Consider the following 18,984-nt stretch of genomic DNA (forward strand, 5'->3'; position numbering starts at 1 on the left):
ATACAACATTTATATAGTACATAAAAATCATCACTTAACCTATATGGCATCCATGTCATGTACACCAAGCATGAGACAAAAAAAATATAGTTTGCATACCACATACCTAGATTTTAGAATTTATTACCATACCAACTGGTATTTATTTACTTAATCTGTTCTGGAATAATAATCTCTTACAGGAGAAAAATAGGAATAAATTATATTACCTCTAATTCGCTAACAATTTTATAAAAATTAGATAAATTATTCACTAAATTGCTAGAACTACTGAATTTGGTTATCAGTAAATCCAAATCATTTTGTGTATTTATCTGAACAAAGTTTGCTAGAAATGTATTACATATGGATCGTTCTATCCTCGGATATGTTCTCTCAGCAATGTACTTAACATAATACCAATGATATTTGCAATTCTGGGCTAAAGCTTCAGTTTTTATGATTAGAGGCTTAATCACTTATTGATTGGCTTAGGATTCTTCCAGTTCCACAAGGACTCCATCACAATCTTTTGGGTGCAAAAACACAACTGGTTTCCCATGTGCACCGATCTTGGGCTCATCACTCAGAATTCTAATATTCTTCTTTTTCAGGTCAGCCATTGCGCTTTTGAGATCATCAACCTGCGAGGTACACAAAAAAAAAAAAAAAATGATTACAATATTGCTGGCAACTATAGATCTAACATAGCAATCCTCATTTCAGCTGATATACCATTGACAACTAGCCTGAGATTATGAGGTCTCTAATCCCTACCTCGCTTGGTGCAGCAGCCGGCTTTCAACACAATGTCAACCTAAAAATGCTAACAAAATGCTCACTACAGACTGATTTCTTTTCTAGACAGGGGACAGACATTGAATAATTATTCCTTCTCGTTTTCCTGGCACTATAGTGCCCTGAGGGTGCCCCCACCCTCAGGGTCCCATTCCCGCCGTGCTGGATGGAGAGGAAGGGGTTAAACGCTTACCTTTCTCCAGCGCTGGGCTCCCTCGGTGCTGAAGACTCTCCACCTCCTTTCCCGTCATCGGCTGAATGTGCATGTGCGGCAAGAGCCGCGCGCGCATTCAGCCATTCTCATAGGAAAGCATTCTCAATGCTTTCCTATTGACGCTGGCGTCTTCTCACTGTGAAAATCACAGTGAGAAGCGCGGAAGCGCCGCTAGCGGCTGTCAATGAGACAGCCACTAGAGGCTGGATTAACCCTAAAGTAAACATAGCCGTTTCTCTGAAACGGCTAGGTTTACAGGAGAAAGGGTTAATCCTAGATGGACCTGGCATCCAGACCACTTCATTAAGCTGAAGAAGTCTGGGTGCCTATAGTGGTCCTTTAATGATATATAGGGTTTACACCTGGCTAAGACTTCAGCTACGGTTACCGTGATGCACAACCAAACATTCCGAAATAATAGCCCACAACAACTGGAGTGAGATCACTATACTATCATTGCTCTATATAATGCTTCCATGCCAACTTGGCCACTGCAGAAATAACCCTGCTTTTTTCCTGACATTTCAGCCTGAATTGCATTGTTTCATTAAGTCCTCTATTCATCTATTCAGTTTTTAGGAATTTCCATTCTAATAGGTGATACTGATAAAGCCAATGAATCACTGAGACGTGATTTATTAAACAGCATATGGGCAACAGTTTGCATTAAGCCATGTGATCCTTCTTTTATAAAGAGGGTTAAGTCATAGAAATAAAACCCTCATATAACAGGTCAGTTAAGAAGTTAGCTGGAAGAATACTTATTTGAGCCTCACAATGAAACGTTCTGTACTATTTAGCTTGATGTTGATTTACAAGGCTTCATACTGTTAACAAAATCAATTATGCTTCTTAGAAAAATCAATTACGAACCTCATTTGTATTGTAAGCTACCAGAGAGAATGTATTAACCAGAAATAACAGAAAACTTTCAGATAAACGGAGCACATTTTCAGAAAACAATAACCCCCCCCCCAAAAAAAAAAATACTAAAACAGAAAATGTTGCAAGAGGAATCCAAATTTGAATCCCAGTGGGTTCTGCCAAGTCACTGATTTGAAAGTCGCTCATTTACTGAGCTGGTCCCACGCAGCTTTTGGGAACCAGCCAGATCTTGTTATTCTACTGGAAAAAAAAGACAGCTTCTGCATTTCACACTAACCTACATAACTGCATGCTCATTCTCTGACAAAAAAACATAAAAGGGAAAAGACCCCCTTCCTTCTCTGCATCTCTGATTAACCCAGAGCTCGCTGCTAAAGAAACCAGAGAACACAAAATGCTGAATGTATATCTTTCTCTTTTTTTTTTTTTAAATGTATGTTCAACTAATGAACATGTTAATATGAGCGCCGCTGCTCCACTATCCTGCCAAACGGAATCCAGCCAGAGGCCCTAAGCAGAGCGGACCGGACCCTGTTCCCCCCACTCTGGACCGGTGGGGGTGATCCCGGTCCTCATCCTGGGGCTCCAAACACTGAGACAGGCCCTGAGCCCAACGACACTAACACCCTGCAACGCGACCCAGACGCATCAATCAGCATGGCGGATGCCAGGAGAGCCACAGCCAGAGGGAAGGGAAACCCTGCAGCAAATGACATGGCGTCCAGGCACAAGCCGAATCGGCGCCCGCCACTGCACACAACGAGCACCCACCGCAATACCCAGACAAGAGGCTTATCCCTCCGGAAGCAACGCAAGACTGCGGCTCCACCACAGGGGCAGGCCCGAAACGGAGGGATTGGTCGGAGGCACGGCGGACCAGATAGCACACCGCAACACAGGCTACTGACACCCGGCAAGCTCCAACTTTCCCTCAAGATGCGTCGGAGAGCGGGTCCCTCAAGCAAGGTACAGCACAGCCCACCTGAGTCCCCCATTGCCTACAAAGCCCCCAGTGACATTATCTCCACAATAGATGGACACTTCTTAGACTTCTGGCGGAAATTAAAACGCCTCATGCTCCAACCCTCTCAGCAATACAAAGATGCCAACCCAACCAAACGCACTCCACTTGAGCACACACCCCATACAGCGAGATTCCCATCCCAGCGACAGAGTAGGAGAAGCTCAGCGCCAAGCCTCAAAATGGCGCCGGAAAAATCAATCAAGTGCTCTCAAGCAGGACCCCAACCACGACACACTCAAGTTACAAGCCCCATCCTACCGGAGCATATCGCAGCTAGATGACAGGCAGGGGCATCGACCAACACGAGGTGCACACACTCAGTCACGAAAAGGCATCGGCTGACATGACGAGGACTTGGACTTAATATCAGGCATAGTAAACAATGTCACTCAGCTTTTTATGCCCCCAAACGAACTCTCATGGTACTTAATCACTGCTAATCTACTCTAGATCGGTGTACTAGCCAAGTCTGCACGTAGCTAAGAATGTTGTACTCACACTCTTTCTAGCATGCACTATAACACAGGGACCAGGCGAGTTCCTACCCCGAGCGGCATACCTGCCTATTTAAAAGACACCCTCTTTACTGCAGCAGATGTACCCCAGCAATGATGGGCATAATAGTGCAACCATTAGTTCATACTCTGTTAGGATACTTATAGTTAGGATAGTCTTATGCCTATCCCACGCATGCTTAAACTCCTTTACTGTGTTAACCTCTCCCACTTCGGCTGGAAGGCAATTCCATGCATCCACTACCCTCTCAGTAAAGTAATACTTCCTGATATTATTTTTAAACCTTTGCCCCTATAATTTAAGACCAGGTCCTCTTGTTGTGGTAGTTTTTCTTCTTTTAAATATAGTCTCCTCCTTTACTGTGTTGATTCCCTTTATGTATTTAAATGTTTCTATCATATCCCCCCTGTCTCGTCTTTCCTCCAAGCTATACATGTTAAGATCCTTTAACCTTTCCTTGTAAGTGTTATCCTGCAATCCAGGAACCAGTTTAGTAGCCCTTCTCTGAACTCTCTAAAGTATCAATATCATTCTGAAGATAAGGTCTCCAGTACTGCGTACAATACTCCAAGTGAGGTCTCACCAGTGTTCTGTACAATGGCATGAGCACTTCGCTCTTTCTACTGCTAATACCTCTCCCTATACAACTAAGCATTCTGCTAGCATTTCCTGCTGCTCTATTACATTGTCTGCCTACCTTTAAGTCATCAGAAATAATCACCCCTAAATCCCTTTCCTCAGATGTTGAGGTTAGGACTCTATCAAATATTCTGTACTCTGCCCTTGGGTTTTTACGTCCAAGATGCATTATCTTTCACTTATCCACATTAAATGTCAGTTGCCACAACTCTGACCATTTTTCTAGTTTACCTAAATCATTAGCCATTTGGCTTATCCCTCCTGGAACATCAACCCTGTTACATATCTTAGTATCATCAGTAAAAAGACATACCTTACCATCAAGACCTTCTGCAATATCACTAATAAAAATATTAAAGAGAATGGGTCCAAGTACAGATCCCTGAGGCACCCCACGATTCGAACATACTTCTTTGACTACAACCATCTGTCACTCAGCCTGTCACTCAGCCACTGCCATTCAACAATATTGGAATCCAAACTTAAAGATTGCAATTTATTGATAAGCCTTCTATGTGCAACAGTGTCAAAAGCCTTACTGAAATCTAGGTAAGCAATGTCTACTGCACCACCCTGATCAATAATTTTAGTTACCCAATCAAAAAAATCAATAAGATTAGTTTGGCATGATCTCCCTGAAGTAAACCCATGTTGACTCTGATCTTGAAATCCATGTGTTTTAGATGTTCAACAATCCTATCCTTTAACATGGTTTCCATCACTTTCCCCACTACTGAAGTAAGGCTTACTGGCCTATAGTTGCCCGACTCCTCCCCATTACCTTTCTTGAGAATGGGCACAACATTCGCCAACTTCCAATCTTCTGGGACTGCTCCTGTTATCAATGATTGGTTAAATAAATCTGTTAATGGTTTTGCTAGTACACCACTAAGCTCTTTTAAAAGCTTTGGGTGTATTCCATCAGGTCCCATTGACTTATTTGTCTTTACTTTTGACAGTTGAAATAGAACCTCTTCCTCTGTAAACTCACGTGTAATAAATGACTAATTTATCCTTTTTCTTAACTGAGGTCCCTTTCCTTCATTTTCATCTGTAAATACCGAACAAAAATATTAATTGAGGCAGTTAGACATTTATCCTCTTCTACATACCTTCTTTCTTTTGTTTTTAATCTAACTAATCCTTGTTTTACTTTTCTTTTCTCATTTATGTATCTAAAAAAAAGTTTTGTCCCTCTTTTTTACTGACTGTGCTATTTTCTCTTCTGTGTGTGATTTGGAAGCTCTTATAACTTGCTTAGCCTCTTTCTGCCTGATCTTATAGATCATTCTGTCTTCCTCACTCTGTGTTTTTTTTATAATTATTATATGCTAACTTTGTTTTTTACTATATTGGCCACATCTGCGGAGTACCACAGTGGTTTCTTGAATTTTTTGCTTTTACTGACGAGCTTAATGCAATTTTCTGTTGCCTTCAGTAGTGCAACTTTTAAATAATCCCATTTCTCTTGGATTCCATTTAAATTGATCCAGTCTGATAATGACTCCTTTACACCTATTCTAATTTTAGAAAAGTCTGTTTTTCTAAAGTCTAAAACCTATGTTTTTGTGTGGTGTGACTCAGTCACTGTTCTTATATTAAACTACACTGACTGATGATTACTGGATCCTAAACTTTCACCTACAGTAATATCGGATACCAAATCTCCATTTGTTAACACTAAATCTAGTATGGCCTCTTTACGAGTTGGCTCCTCAACTACTTTTTTTTAGAGACAATCCCAGTAGGGAGTTTAGAATATGTGTGCTCCTGGCACAAGCAGCTATTTTTGTTTTCCAATTCACATCAGGACACTATAGTCATCAGTGCAACTACATGTATTCCTAACCCTATAGTGTTAACACGACCATCTAGCCCCCCTGGGCCACTCATGCCTCCATAAATATAGTAAAAATCTTACTGTATTCAAGCCAGAAGCTGTAAATCTGCATGCTGAGACTCAGGAAAAACAAGCAGTCTGCTGACATGTGGTAGCCTGATCCAATCACAGTGCTTCCCCATAGGATTGGCTGAAACTGACAGGGAGGCAGATCAGGGGCAGAGCCAGCATGATTCAAACACAGCCCTGGCCAATCAGCATCTCTTCATAGAGATGAACTGAATCACTGAATCTCTATGAGGAAAGTTTAGTGTCTCCATGCAGGGGGAGGAGATATTGAATCACAGGATGCTTGTGGCTATAGTGTCCCTTTAACAAGACAACCTATTTTGTGAGAACAACTAGTGATCTTCCCTTTGATGCAGGTGCATAATTAAAGGGTTACTCCAACCAACATCACCGCTTCTGCTTTTAGAAGTGACCATGGTGGTAGAAAGCTATATGTGCAGCATTTCGGCTTTGCACGTTTGTGCTGGTGGCTAGCTGCATTTGTGGTGCATATGACTTAGGGAGCCTGGAACTCGGTGGATTCCTGTGGTGTGGTATTGCTCTCCTCCGACATCAGCAATAGGGGAAACCTACTGTGCTGGATGTCCTCAGGCTCAAGCCACGTTTCACAGAGTTAAACTCCATGAAACTGCAGTAAGTGCTTCTAGTGGCTGCATGGTGCATTTAATGGGAAACTGGTTTTTTAAAAAAAAAAAAAAATAAATAAATAAAAACATTTTTAAAGGGGTGGGGAATTAATTAATTGTTGGGGTGAGGAAGCATTTACTACATTTTGCTAAAATATATCTTAAGTCCAAAAATCGTACCTTTTCATTAGCTGCAAAACTACTCTCCACAGCTAATGAAGATCCATAACCTTTTTGTCTAGAACGCACTTCCTTGTCCAATCAAATGCTTCTCATAGAGATGGCTGATTTTATTGAGATATTTAGGTATTTATATTCAAAATCATAAAAAAAAAAAAAAAAAAAACATATACTTTAGGGCTGTATTAATTAAATCGCCATTACAATGGTGGCTGTTTTTAGCAAGCAGAAGCCAAGGCTACCATACAGTGCACGTACAGGACATCATACATGTATCCATAATTAATCAGTCTTACATAGAATTGGACCAACAGTGTTATTTACGAATGCGACAATTTTCAGGAATTGAAAATTGTAATAACACATTTCTGCTGTTGTAGTGCTAACAATAGCTTGTTCACGTATTCTATACTGAATCAAATTATGTGGCAAAAGTCATATAATAGTTGTTGAAATAAGTATGTTCTGGACTTGTTCTAACAGGTTATCATATCTACTTACTTGCTCACATGGGGTGATATTTGATAACCAAGACCACCCTTTATGCAGACAACTAGAACCAATACGGCTAGTAGATTGTATTGGTAATTATGGATTTTTAGTACATACAATTGCAATCAAAATGATTCATCCCCAATTGAAAATCATGTTTATTGTCAAGATTTACAGACTTTTAGCTGTTTGCAATAAACAAACCAAACAAAAGCAATAGCTAAACACAACAAAAGCTTTAAATGGTTTCCCCAAATTCAACTGAAAAAATTATAATTACTTCTGTATGCAAGTCTTCGTTTAATTTTCAGAACTTACGGTTCCGTTCTGATTTTTGGTTTTACTTTGGATGAATCATATTGCACATTTAATAAACAGATCAGCCCATAAAGGGTTGTCATTTGTCTGTAATTCTTGGCCTGGCTTAATTTTATTCGCCACCTGGAACAAACCTTTCATGATTTGTTTCACATCACAAAGTGAATTTCAAAATTAAGGGCAAATTAGCCAAACTGGAAAAATCAACTGGAAAGTCAACTAAGCTCTAGTTCAGCTTTAAAAGCATTAAAATGTTACCCCCTGCACCAAGACTACTTCAGTGTTGTGAAGTGGTCATGGAGCCTGGAGTCTGTATGTGTAGCAGGGAGTTTAACTCTTTCCCTTTGGGGCCAGGTTGTGGTAACTCCAACTTTGGCAGCTCGGAACATTACCCAGTCTGGAACAAGAGTCAATTTAGTGCCCGTTTCTATGCACAGAATGTATTCATTGGCTGAAAGCAATCAGCTGACACTCCCAGCCAATGACTGGACGGAGGGACCGGCTTTAGGCTTTTGCAGCTCTACAGAAGCCGGATGTCCAACTCCAGGAGAAGAGGAGACCTGGCGCATGGCAAGGACCCAGGTAACTGAACCAATAGTTGTAAACAGATTTGTCCCCATTACCAGGGAACAGAGCCAGGATATTTCTACCATCATAACCACTACAGCAGGCTGTAGTAACCTTTTAAATATAAAATTAAATTTGAATTCACACCAATCTTCACTTTGGTGAAAATAATAATATTTTTATGTATTTCTTTTAACCCCTTAATGACGTTATGACGTTTCTATGTCATCCGCAATTAAATGAACTTAAAAGCTGTTGCGTCGGTATATGAACACTTTGGCTAGGGTTTGGGGCTAAGTGGCTACTAAAAAAGACTGGACGTACGCCATTTTGAATTCCCAGAGGTGTTTAATTTTGCAAACGGTATGCCATGATTTGGGTGATTCTCATTCCTGGGCTGCCATACGGTCTCAAAGGCAACATAACCAGTGTGTGTGTGTGTGTGTGTGTGTGTGTGTGTGTATGCTTGTATATTTGTGTGGCATGGTGTGTGCATGTGTCCATGTGTTAATATTGTGTGTAAATAATTGTAATATGTTGTGTGTGACTGTGTGCGTGGGCGCACATGGAAGGGGGGGGGGGGGGGGGAGGACAGCATGTGTTGGCCCTTGCGGGGTGTTTAGGGGGTAGGTGCAGCCACGTCCATGAAAATTAATTTTTGCATGTTGGGATGTTTGCCTTAAAGCAAAACCTGGAAAATAACATGTTTTTTTAATTTCTCACACTTTTTTAGATGTTATTCATATTTAATTATATAAATATTTGATGTGAAATTGTGAAGTGAAAGCACCGTTTCTCCTGAACAAAATGATCTATAATAAGTGAGGGTAAATTTAATACAAAAGAGGTGAATTATGGTTGAACAGACATAGAGCTCAAATTCCAGGTTTTGTTTTGATCTGAACTTGTACAATTGCCTCCGCCCTTAAGGGGTTAATATATTTAAACTTTTGATAAATGTTAGAACATGAAATTTATACTATACATACACACACGCACGTTATTTTTTTTTTCCCGTTAATGTGCCCACTTTGACAGTATCTTTTTCATAAGAAGTATATGACAAACATTCACTGCCCTCTAGTGTCTAAAGGAAACCATCTAATAGCTTACATATACATATTTGAAACCAAGAGGGCCACACTCACCTGAACATGCATACTTACTAGGGTGCTGCTAGGGCAAATTTATAAAAGATCCAGCACACTCACTCACTAAACTTTTTATTGTGTATTGGATCTTGTATGTTTTGTTTTTTTCAGAGCCTTGTCTCATGGTGCCTGTAGGAGTGTTGTAATTATTTCCCTTAAGATGCTCTGATGTCTCCCATCCAGCTTTATTTTTTCCTTTTCTTTGTCTGCATTTAATAAGCCTGCTTATCTCTTGCTCTTATATCTTTTGTTATGTTAAAATTAGTGGGCATTATCTCTGTATAGATATCAGATTGCATTGTGACTAGTCTTCTATGCTGACATTATACTATACTAAGGGCTGTCTGTATCATGCAACTGCCACTCAATAAAAAAATGACTGACAAAAAATACAGACTCAAACTCACAGTGTGCACTTTTAGGAATATTTGTAGATGGCATCTAAATTCCAATAACAGCACCATATTTATCCTCATGCTTCTAACAATCGGAAATTTTGGACTTATTACACCTGTTAAACCTACCATTTACTTATAACCTTACGATTCGATGTGGGCCAACTAATTCCAGTGTGCATATCAGGGGCGGACTGACAACTCATGGAGCCCTCGAGCAATAGGAGATCATGGGGCCCCCCGTGTACCCACCAACTTGCAAGAGACACAAATATACATCACTAACACATGAATGTGTTACAGAAAGAGTTGTAATGTGGGGGGAGGAGGGGACAGGAGTTGTAGTGTGTGGGACTGGGGCTGTAGTGGGAAGATAAGGGCTCTAATGGGCAACAGGGGCTCTAATAGGTGTAAAGGCGCTATAGAGGGGTTCTAATTGCAGATAGAGACTGTAGTGTTGGGTGGTTGTGGGGGACAGGGGCTCTAGTGGGGTAGTTTTTAGGTCCCCAGACACCCTTTCCTACCATTAAAAAGATAATTTATTCAAGTTTTTGACCTAAATTAGAGTGGGTGCTGGTGCAATATTTTTTTTCGGTCCACGTAAGGATGGAAAAAAGGGTAGATCCCCATCTTTCATACAACTACCATAATACTTTGCCACATGGGTATCTACCATTTTCCAATCCTTGCAGGGTTGAACTTAGAGAGCAGTGTTTGTATGTTTGACTGTAAGCATGTTTTGAATGGAGTATGTGTGTGTGAATGTAGGGGTGTATTTGTGTGTACTGTTTGCCTTTGAATGTAGGGGTGTGTCTGTATGTAGTGTTGATATTTGAATGCAGGGGTGTATTTACTTGTACAGATACACAGGTGCAGACTCGCAGATACATACACACTCACCAACACATATACAGATACACAGACACACACATTGACATACAAATTTACAGACACACTAACACACATACAGATATACAGATACACAGACACACAGTAACATGCATTAAAATACACACACACACACATACAGATACACAAACACACTGATACGGATACACAGACACACTAACATACATACATACATATATATAGATACAGACACATACAGATATACACACACTAACATACATGCAGATAAACAGACACACACATACATACAGACTCACACTAACATACATACAGATACAGACACACACTAAGACATACAGATAACATGCACATTACATATTTTAACCACCCCCCTGCTTACATACCTTTTTGGTTCAGGAGGGTGGCATCTGGCTGAGTGTGATGGGAGTCTAGCTCCCTCCTCTCTTGGCGTGTTGGTAAGGAGGAAGAGGGAAACTCCCTGCATTGCGGCATTACACAGGGCTCCTAATCATAGGCATTGCGGGTGGCCCGTGGGCGTGCGTGACGTCGACCATGTGCACAGGGATGAAATTCTCCTCTGCTCCCTCGGACCCTAGCTTGCATATTAATATTACTCCGGAATTGAAAGTGACAATACTCAATGCAAGCTGTAATCTTCCTAAATTAGGAAATTGTGGTCTTCACCTGGTTCATCGAATCTATACAACTATATTCTGTAAACTTTGGGTTCTTTGATATGTCAAAACTGTGCTTTATACATACTATGCAGAGTTTGTCAGCAGAACAAAATCCTTTATTTACTCACCTTTTCCCAGTGCTGGGTCCCCTCTGATGGCCTGCGATGAGCGGGCGCTGATGCCGTGGGTGCATTAGACCTCCCCATAGGAAAGCATTGAATCAATGCTTTCCATTGGGGAAAAATCTGATGCTGGATGTCCTCATGCAGAGTGTGAGGACGTCCAGCGCCAGATACCAAACCAAAGGTCCGTTTTGATTCAGGAAGCTTTCTAGTGGCTGTCTGGTAGACAACCACTGTGGGCAGACTTAGTGCTGCAGTGTAAACATTGCAGCACTAGGTGCAAAAGGGACAGATATACAGATACACAGACACACTGATACGGATACACAGACACACTAACATACATACATACAGACACATACTAACACATACAGATATACACACACAAACTAACATACATACATACAGATACAGACACACTAACACACACTATCATACATACAGATACACACTAACACATACACACTAACATACATACACAATGAGCTGACGTGGTCTGAGTGCCTACAGTGTCACTTTAAGACATGATTGTAAATCTCCAGATAAGGCAACTTTTAATTTAGAGTGTGAATCCACCCATTACACACGTCTCTCTCTTACCTTTTTTTTTTTGTTTGATACAATTTATATTGTAAACGGAAAACTGGATAGTCTACGTTCTTTCTATATTTCATAACTTGTCACTTTTATTGCTTCTCAGTTCACTGCCTTTCAACATACATCACTTTGAGACAATTGTCTCATTCAAAAGCTTCAGCTTTGAATAACACAGTTGTCTCACTCTGCAGGCAGTTAAATATGATTTTTCCCCTCCATATTTACCCGTTTCTTCTTTTTTTATTCTTATTTCTTTCCACATCCACTCCAGGGGACACTGACTGATCTAACCAATGAGTGTCCTATCCCTAGGAATGCTGGAAACGTGCATTGCCTATGCCTGACAGATTAACGCATTTGCACTTGGAAGCTCTCTTCACCTTGCAACTTCCCGACCGTGGCAGAAAAGGAGTTTGATCAGTGTGATCAGTGTTACGGTGTCAGGTTTCTTTCTACTGCTGCTGCACAACAATACCCTATTTCTGTCTTGGACTGGACTGTTCTGAAACGAATAATGGTGTTTATGGGGAGGGGGTGATGCTGAAGAAACTCCCCTGGCTAAGAGGCATGTCCAACAATGCAATAAGACAATAAGTTTATAGTAGGTTTATAAATGAACACGGATAACCTATTTTGTGCATATAAGAGGCAATGAAAGGCTACCGGCAGATTTTTGGGAAGATATGGAAGGGTTAATACCTCAATGCAGATATGATGCATTCCTCCAGCCTTGTTTTTCTGTAGAAAGCCAGAGATAGGGCTTTTCTCTCCTAGTGGGTGGAGAAGTTCCAGTTTTGTGTTGCCTAACTCAACAAAGATTGTGTAAACCCCATGTTCTGGTAGGGGCACCGTCTCGCTCACTTTTGCTCCTAGAACATTCTCATATAAGGATCGAGCCTTTTCCAGATCTGGGACGGCAACTGCCACGTGATTCAGACGGCCTAGTTTCCAAAGAGAATTTGGGATTTTCTGGACCAGAGTTTTAGAAGTGCACAATGTTCTCTTTGCTTGGATCACACCATGAACTCTACAAAGCAGTCCTGCAAGAAAAATATGGGTATATGATAGAAACATTTAAATACATAAAAGGGAATCAACACAGTAAAGGAGGAGACTATATTTAAAAGAAGAAAAACTACCACAACAAGAGGACATAGTCTTAAATTAGAGGGGCAAAGGTTTAAAAATAATATCAGGAAGTATTACTTTACTGAGAGGGTAGTGGATGCATGGAATAGCCTTCCAGCTGAAGTGGTAGAGGTTAACACAGTAAAGGAGTTTAAGCATGCGTGGGATAGGCATAAGACTATCCTAACTATAAGATGAGGCCAGGGACTAATGAAAGTATTTCGAAATTGGGCAGACTAGATGGGCCGAATCTTATCTGCAGTCACATTTTATGTTTCTATGTTAAAAAGAGGGTCAAGATTCTTAAAGGGTATAGATGCAGTAAAAACAAACACAAACGCACCCTCTATTTTCTGCATTATATAGATAATATATAATAAACAAATTAAGAATGGAAAAAATACAAATGAAATATATACACCTTTTCAATGAAGGAACGTTTATTCCTTAAATCACATAGGATGAGTGGAATTGTTCTGTATACCGGCGTTTTCCAATTGGGGTTCCGCGAGAACACAAATTTATTTATTTATTTATAAAATATTTTACCAGAAAAGATACATTGAGATTTCTCTTGTTTTCAAGTATGTCCTGGGTCCACAAATCATTGCATTGTTACAATTAGGGTACAATAAAATACAAAAACAATATTAATACACAATATATAAAAAAATTTAACATAGAACAGGTAGGAAATATATAATCAACCATGACACGTGCATTCTGTTTTGAGGTATGTAGAGAGGGATCTCTTAAAGGACTTAAGGCTTAGGGAAGATTTTAAATTGTGCAGGAGGTCATTCCACAATTGCGGTGCTCTGTAGGAGAAGGAGGATTGGGCTGCTTTCTTTTTGTATTGAGGTAGACTAAATAAAGTGTTGGTACTGGATCAGAGGTTATAGCAGGTGGGAACAGCCGAGGAGAGCATTTTGTTCAGGTAGGGTGGGAGTTTCCCAGAAAAGATGAAGGGTGCCTCTTGATTCCAGCGACAGCCAGTTTAGTTCTTTTAGCATGTCACAATGGTGGATCCTGTAATTACATTGTAGCACAAATCGGCAGAGCGAGTTATACAATGTATTGACTTTATTAAAGGGACCCTCCAGTGCCAGGAAAACAATCCGTTCTCCTGGCACTGCAAGTCCCCTCTCCCTCCCACCTCCCAATCCCCGGTTGCTGAAGGGGTGAAAAACCCTTCAGTCACTTACCTGAGACCGCCGCCGAGGGACATCGGGCATTTATCGTCCCTCGGCGGTGGTTTCAGGTCGCCGCCGCTCCTCCCAGTCATTATGTCAGCCGGTGGGTGAGATTGATCCCGCCGGCCGGCTGCGGAGACCTAATGCGCCTGCGCGGCAATGCCGCGCATGCGCACTAGAACTCTCCATAGGAAAGCATTGAAAATGCTTATAAATGCTTTCCTATGGGGAATTGAGCGACGCTGGAGGTCCTCACACAGCGTGAGGACGTCCAGCGACGCTCTAGCACGGGTTTTTTTGTGTTATGGACAAGGAAGTGCCCTCTAGTGGTTGTCTAGTAGACAACCACTAGAGGTGGAGTTAACCCTGCAAGGTAATTATTGCAGTTTATAAAAAAACTGCAATAATTACACTTGCAGGGTTAAGGGTAGTGGGAGTTGGCACCCAGATCACTCCAATGGGCAGAAGTGGTCTGGGTGCCTGGAGTGTCCCTTTAATGTGGGATTGCGATGCAGATGCATTTACTACATCCCCATAATTAATGATTGGCATCAGCATTTGCTGTACAATCTTTTCCTTTACTGTAGGGCTTAGGCAGGATCTGTTTCTGTACAGGGCACCTAGTTTTGGATAAAGTTTACATGTAAGTTTTTCTACGTGGAGGCCAAAAGATAGACTGGGCTCTAACAACATACCCAAGTATTTGAAAGAGTTGACTGCGGTCAGTGTGCCATTTGAATTTGTTTTGATGGATATGTGGGAATTGTGTCATTTGTGTAATTTAGGTACTGTTCCAAAGATCACTGTGACAGTTTTGTCAGTGTTTAGGAAGAGGTTGTTTTTTTGCGATCCACTTTTCTACCTCTACATACAAGCACACCCCTGCAAGCAAATGCAAACATTACATACAAACACACCCCTGCAAGCAAATGCAAACATTACATACAAACACACTCCTGTATCAAAACGCTAACATTATATACAAACACCAACTGTACACACAAAAGCACACCTGCTCCTAAGTACCACTATCTGCGCTACAGCAGCAACACTTTTTTGGGGTTCTATGTCAAAGGGTTCCACGGGAAAAAATAATTGGGAACCCCTGCTGTATACTAAAGACAGCCATTCTGCAGATGCCATTAGTTTACATATAGCTTGGTTCACTGGTCAATAAAGCTGGGATTCATCTCTATTTAATGGGAAGACAGATAACTCACCCAAAGTAGTGCATGCAGTTTGCACATGGAACATGGACAAATTGGACAAAACTGATGGTTGCCCAATATACATCTCTGAGGGGCAGGCTTAGAGCTCCGGTAATTTTGACAAGTCTTACTAGTCAATCACATTGCAGAGAGGAGGTTCAGGGTACTCTATACACCATCACCTTTGACCATGTAAGCTGCCGATATACAAGCATTATATTAAGAATGTATTTTCAATCCGTCTCAGAAAGGGTCAGAAACAAAAACAATAAAATATTAAGTTACAATATTGTAAACAGAACTGTAGCGCTGATTACTTGGCAAGCTGGCTATGGGTGCAGAAGGTCTAGTTTCTATCAAACTGCTCTCAATCATTCCACAATTTGTTTGTGCAACAGAGGAATTTGTGTCCAAAATTGGGATTGTTCCTACGATATAGGGACACTTGGAAAGTGTGCGCACACAAACACACACATCAGCTGGGGGCTCTAGCAGGTAATTAAAGGACCACTCTAGGCACCCAGACCGCTTCAGCTTAACCCCTTAAGGACACATGACGTGTGTGACACGTCATGATTCCCTTTTATTCCAGAAGTTTGGTCCTTAAGGGGTTAATGAAGTGGTCTGGGTGCCAGGTCCCTCTAGGATTAACCCTTTTTTTTATAAACATAGCAGTTTCAGAGAAACTGCTATGTTTATAAATGGGTTAATCCAGCCTCCAAATCCTCTAGTGGCTGTTCCAGACAGCCGCTAGAGGCGCTTGCGTGGTTCTCACTGTGAAAATCACAGTGAGAGCACGCAAGTGTCCATAGGAAAGCATTGTAAATGCTTTCCTATGCGACCGGCTGAATGCGCGCGCAGCTCTTGCCGCGCATGCAGCCGAAAGGGAGGATCGGAGGCGGATCGGAGGCGGAGAGCTCCCCGCCCGGCGCTGGAATAAAGGTAAGTTTTAACCCTTTACTCTCCCCAGAGCCGGGCGGGAGGGGGTCCCTGTGGGTGGGGGCACCCTCAGGGCACTATAGTGCCAGGAAAAAGAGTATGTTTTCCTGCCACTATAGTGGTCCTTTAACAAGAATAGGCTATAAGAATTTCTAAATTAAACATGCTGCATGTGAGGAATTCACTCCTAAAAGACTATGATCCACTGATCTCTCTTCTTCAGGCCTCATCTCACACTCATAGCAACAGCGATTGTGATGCTCTGCATTTTTTTTCTCACCACTTAGATTGTAAGCTCATGGGTTATCTAGCTAAGCACTTTGTATAAAAGAGCTTCAATGGCTAGTTATTAGCTTACGGGCAGGGCTCGCTGTACCTCTTGTATTTGTCTATGTATATTGTACGTTCTCCACTAATTGTACAGCGCTGCAGAATCTGTTGGCGCTTTATAAATACCAGTAATAAATATAAATAAGCGCCTACCTCCCTGTACGCTTCCTTAACCCTTTGGACCCTCACTGAGAGCAGGAGTGTCCAGACGCCATTACCGGGACAAACCTAAAACGGCTTTTAACAGCCCAGCCACTTGTCGAGGATCTCCCAGTCATCTGGCACCTTCAATTTCACCACTTTCCCAGCGACCCAGAAGAACGCTTTTGGAGGGAAGCTTCTATCCCTAGAACTGAACAACCACTCCCTGAAACCACAAGGGATCTCCTATCCGCCAAGGAGATATTGTGCCCGATAAATTACAGAGGATTGATCCCGACCGCATGGAACTCTTTCCGGCCAAGACTATTGTAGCGGTCAGGCAAAACTTTGACTGTGTGGCGTTTGGACAATTCTGCATGGATCTGAGACTATGTTCCCATAATGGGCACTCTTGGATCTGCCTTTTAAAATGATGTATGGATGGGGGTACCTTAATGTTTAATGGATGTTTCGCTCTCTTTATCCGGGGGATAATTAGTTTACTGGTTATCAACTCAATTATCTCCACGACATAGAGACGCCTGGGTGGGGTTAAGGACTTTTGAATAGAGACCGCATGCTGTGGTGTCGGGGTATAAATGTATGTACATTGTGCTGAATAAACCAGTTCAAGTCTCGACTGATGTTTGGGTATGCGGGAGTTATAATCACTGCTTCACTACGGGACATGTCAGAATCTACACTATGGGTACAGACACTGCATTACACTGCACAATAAGGGAAGTTTAAAAATGTGTTCTCTCTTTCAATAAGTATGAACGAAGTCTGTATGAACACCACTTTATACATACATACACTAAAATGTACTCAGTGGGGAGATATATCAAAATGTTCTGTCCTAAACAGTGGTGAGAAAATGTAAAAGTAAGAGCCAATAATGGAATGTGTCTGCTGATTTCACTGGTTTCGCCCTACTTTTTGCACTATAGACCACTTTTTAGAACAAAACATTTTGATAAATCTCCCCTAAGGTGTGTGTTTTCATACAACCTTAAAGGACCACTCTAGGCACCCAGACCACTTCAGCTTAATGAAGTGGTCTGGGTGCCAGGTCCAGCTAGGGTTAACCCTTTTTTATATAAACATAGCAGTTTCAAAGAAACTGCTATGTTTATATAAGGGTTAATCCAGCCTCTAAATCCTCTAGTGGCTGTCTCACTGACAGCCGCTAGAGGCGCTTGCGTGATTCTCACTGTGAAAAATCACAGTGAGAGCACGCAAGCGTCCGGCTGAATGCGCTCGCAGCTCTTGCCACGCATGCGCATTCAGCCGAAAGGGAGGATCGGAGGCGGAGAGGAGGAGGAGAGCTCCCCGCCCGGGGCTGGAATAAAGGTAAGTTTTAACCCTTTACTCTCCCCAGAGCCGGGCGGGAGGGGGTCCCTGAGGGTGGGGGCACCCTCAGGGCACTATAGTGGTCCTTTAACTAAACTTTTTTTTTTTTTTTTTAAACCACCAGTGCAAAGCAATGTCATGCAATGAAGGGCTAACTTGCCAAAGGGCTGCATTGTCCTTGACATCCTTTGTTTAAGCGTACAAATATATTTCCTTGATTAACTACTTCTGTTTATAAAATAATATAATAAATACATAAACCAGCTTTTATCCTATATATTATTTTGACAACACAATTTACCAATATACCTATGGTTCAAGTACAGTTGATTTGTGGAGGTAAACAACATGTACAGGTAAATATATCCCCTGGGTGTTTGTGATCCATAATTTTGCTTCATAAAACGTAGAAAGTTCAATAACCAAACTAACATTCAGGTTTTTACTCAGGCATATTTTTAAATCCGAGACCTTTTAAAAAGCATAAAAATTAGGTTATAAACTAGAAACCTGTGTATATGGTCTCATGCAGCCCAGGGTGATTGTTTCTAAATTAAACACTTATTCATGCAATATACACCCTGTATGACATTGGCAGTTCCCCTCCCCTCCCCCCCGGATTCCCCATCCTTCCTATCGATTAACTCCTCCAAACCCCAATATCCGAACAGCTTTCTAATTACCTGTCACCCTGACCATGGACGCGGCCATCTTGCTTTTGTCAATAACTTTA

The 18,984-nt window shown here is 41.5% G+C and overlaps 1 protein-coding gene across 1 annotated transcript; it reads right to left on the reverse strand.

Moving 5' to 3' along the window:
* Positions 1-293: 293 nt before the first annotated feature.
* On the reverse strand, positions 294-18,984 carry MCEE (methylmalonyl-CoA epimerase). The gene is made up of 3 exons (XM_063445712.1): positions 18,935-18,984; positions 12,659-12,999; positions 294-623 (listed from the first exon to the last, which is right to left on the reverse strand). The coding sequence occupies exons 1-3, from the start codon at positions 18,960-18,962 to the stop codon at positions 471-473; spliced, it is 522 nt and encodes a 173-aa protein (XP_063301782.1). The 5' UTR covers positions 18,963-18,984; the 3' UTR covers positions 294-470.

Source organism: Pelobates fuscus, chromosome 3, assembly GCF_036172605.1.
Source record: "Pelobates fuscus isolate aPelFus1 chromosome 3, aPelFus1.pri, whole genome shotgun sequence".
In the NCBI taxonomy this organism is placed as follows: domain Eukaryota; kingdom Metazoa; phylum Chordata; class Amphibia; order Anura; family Pelobatidae; genus Pelobates; species Pelobates fuscus.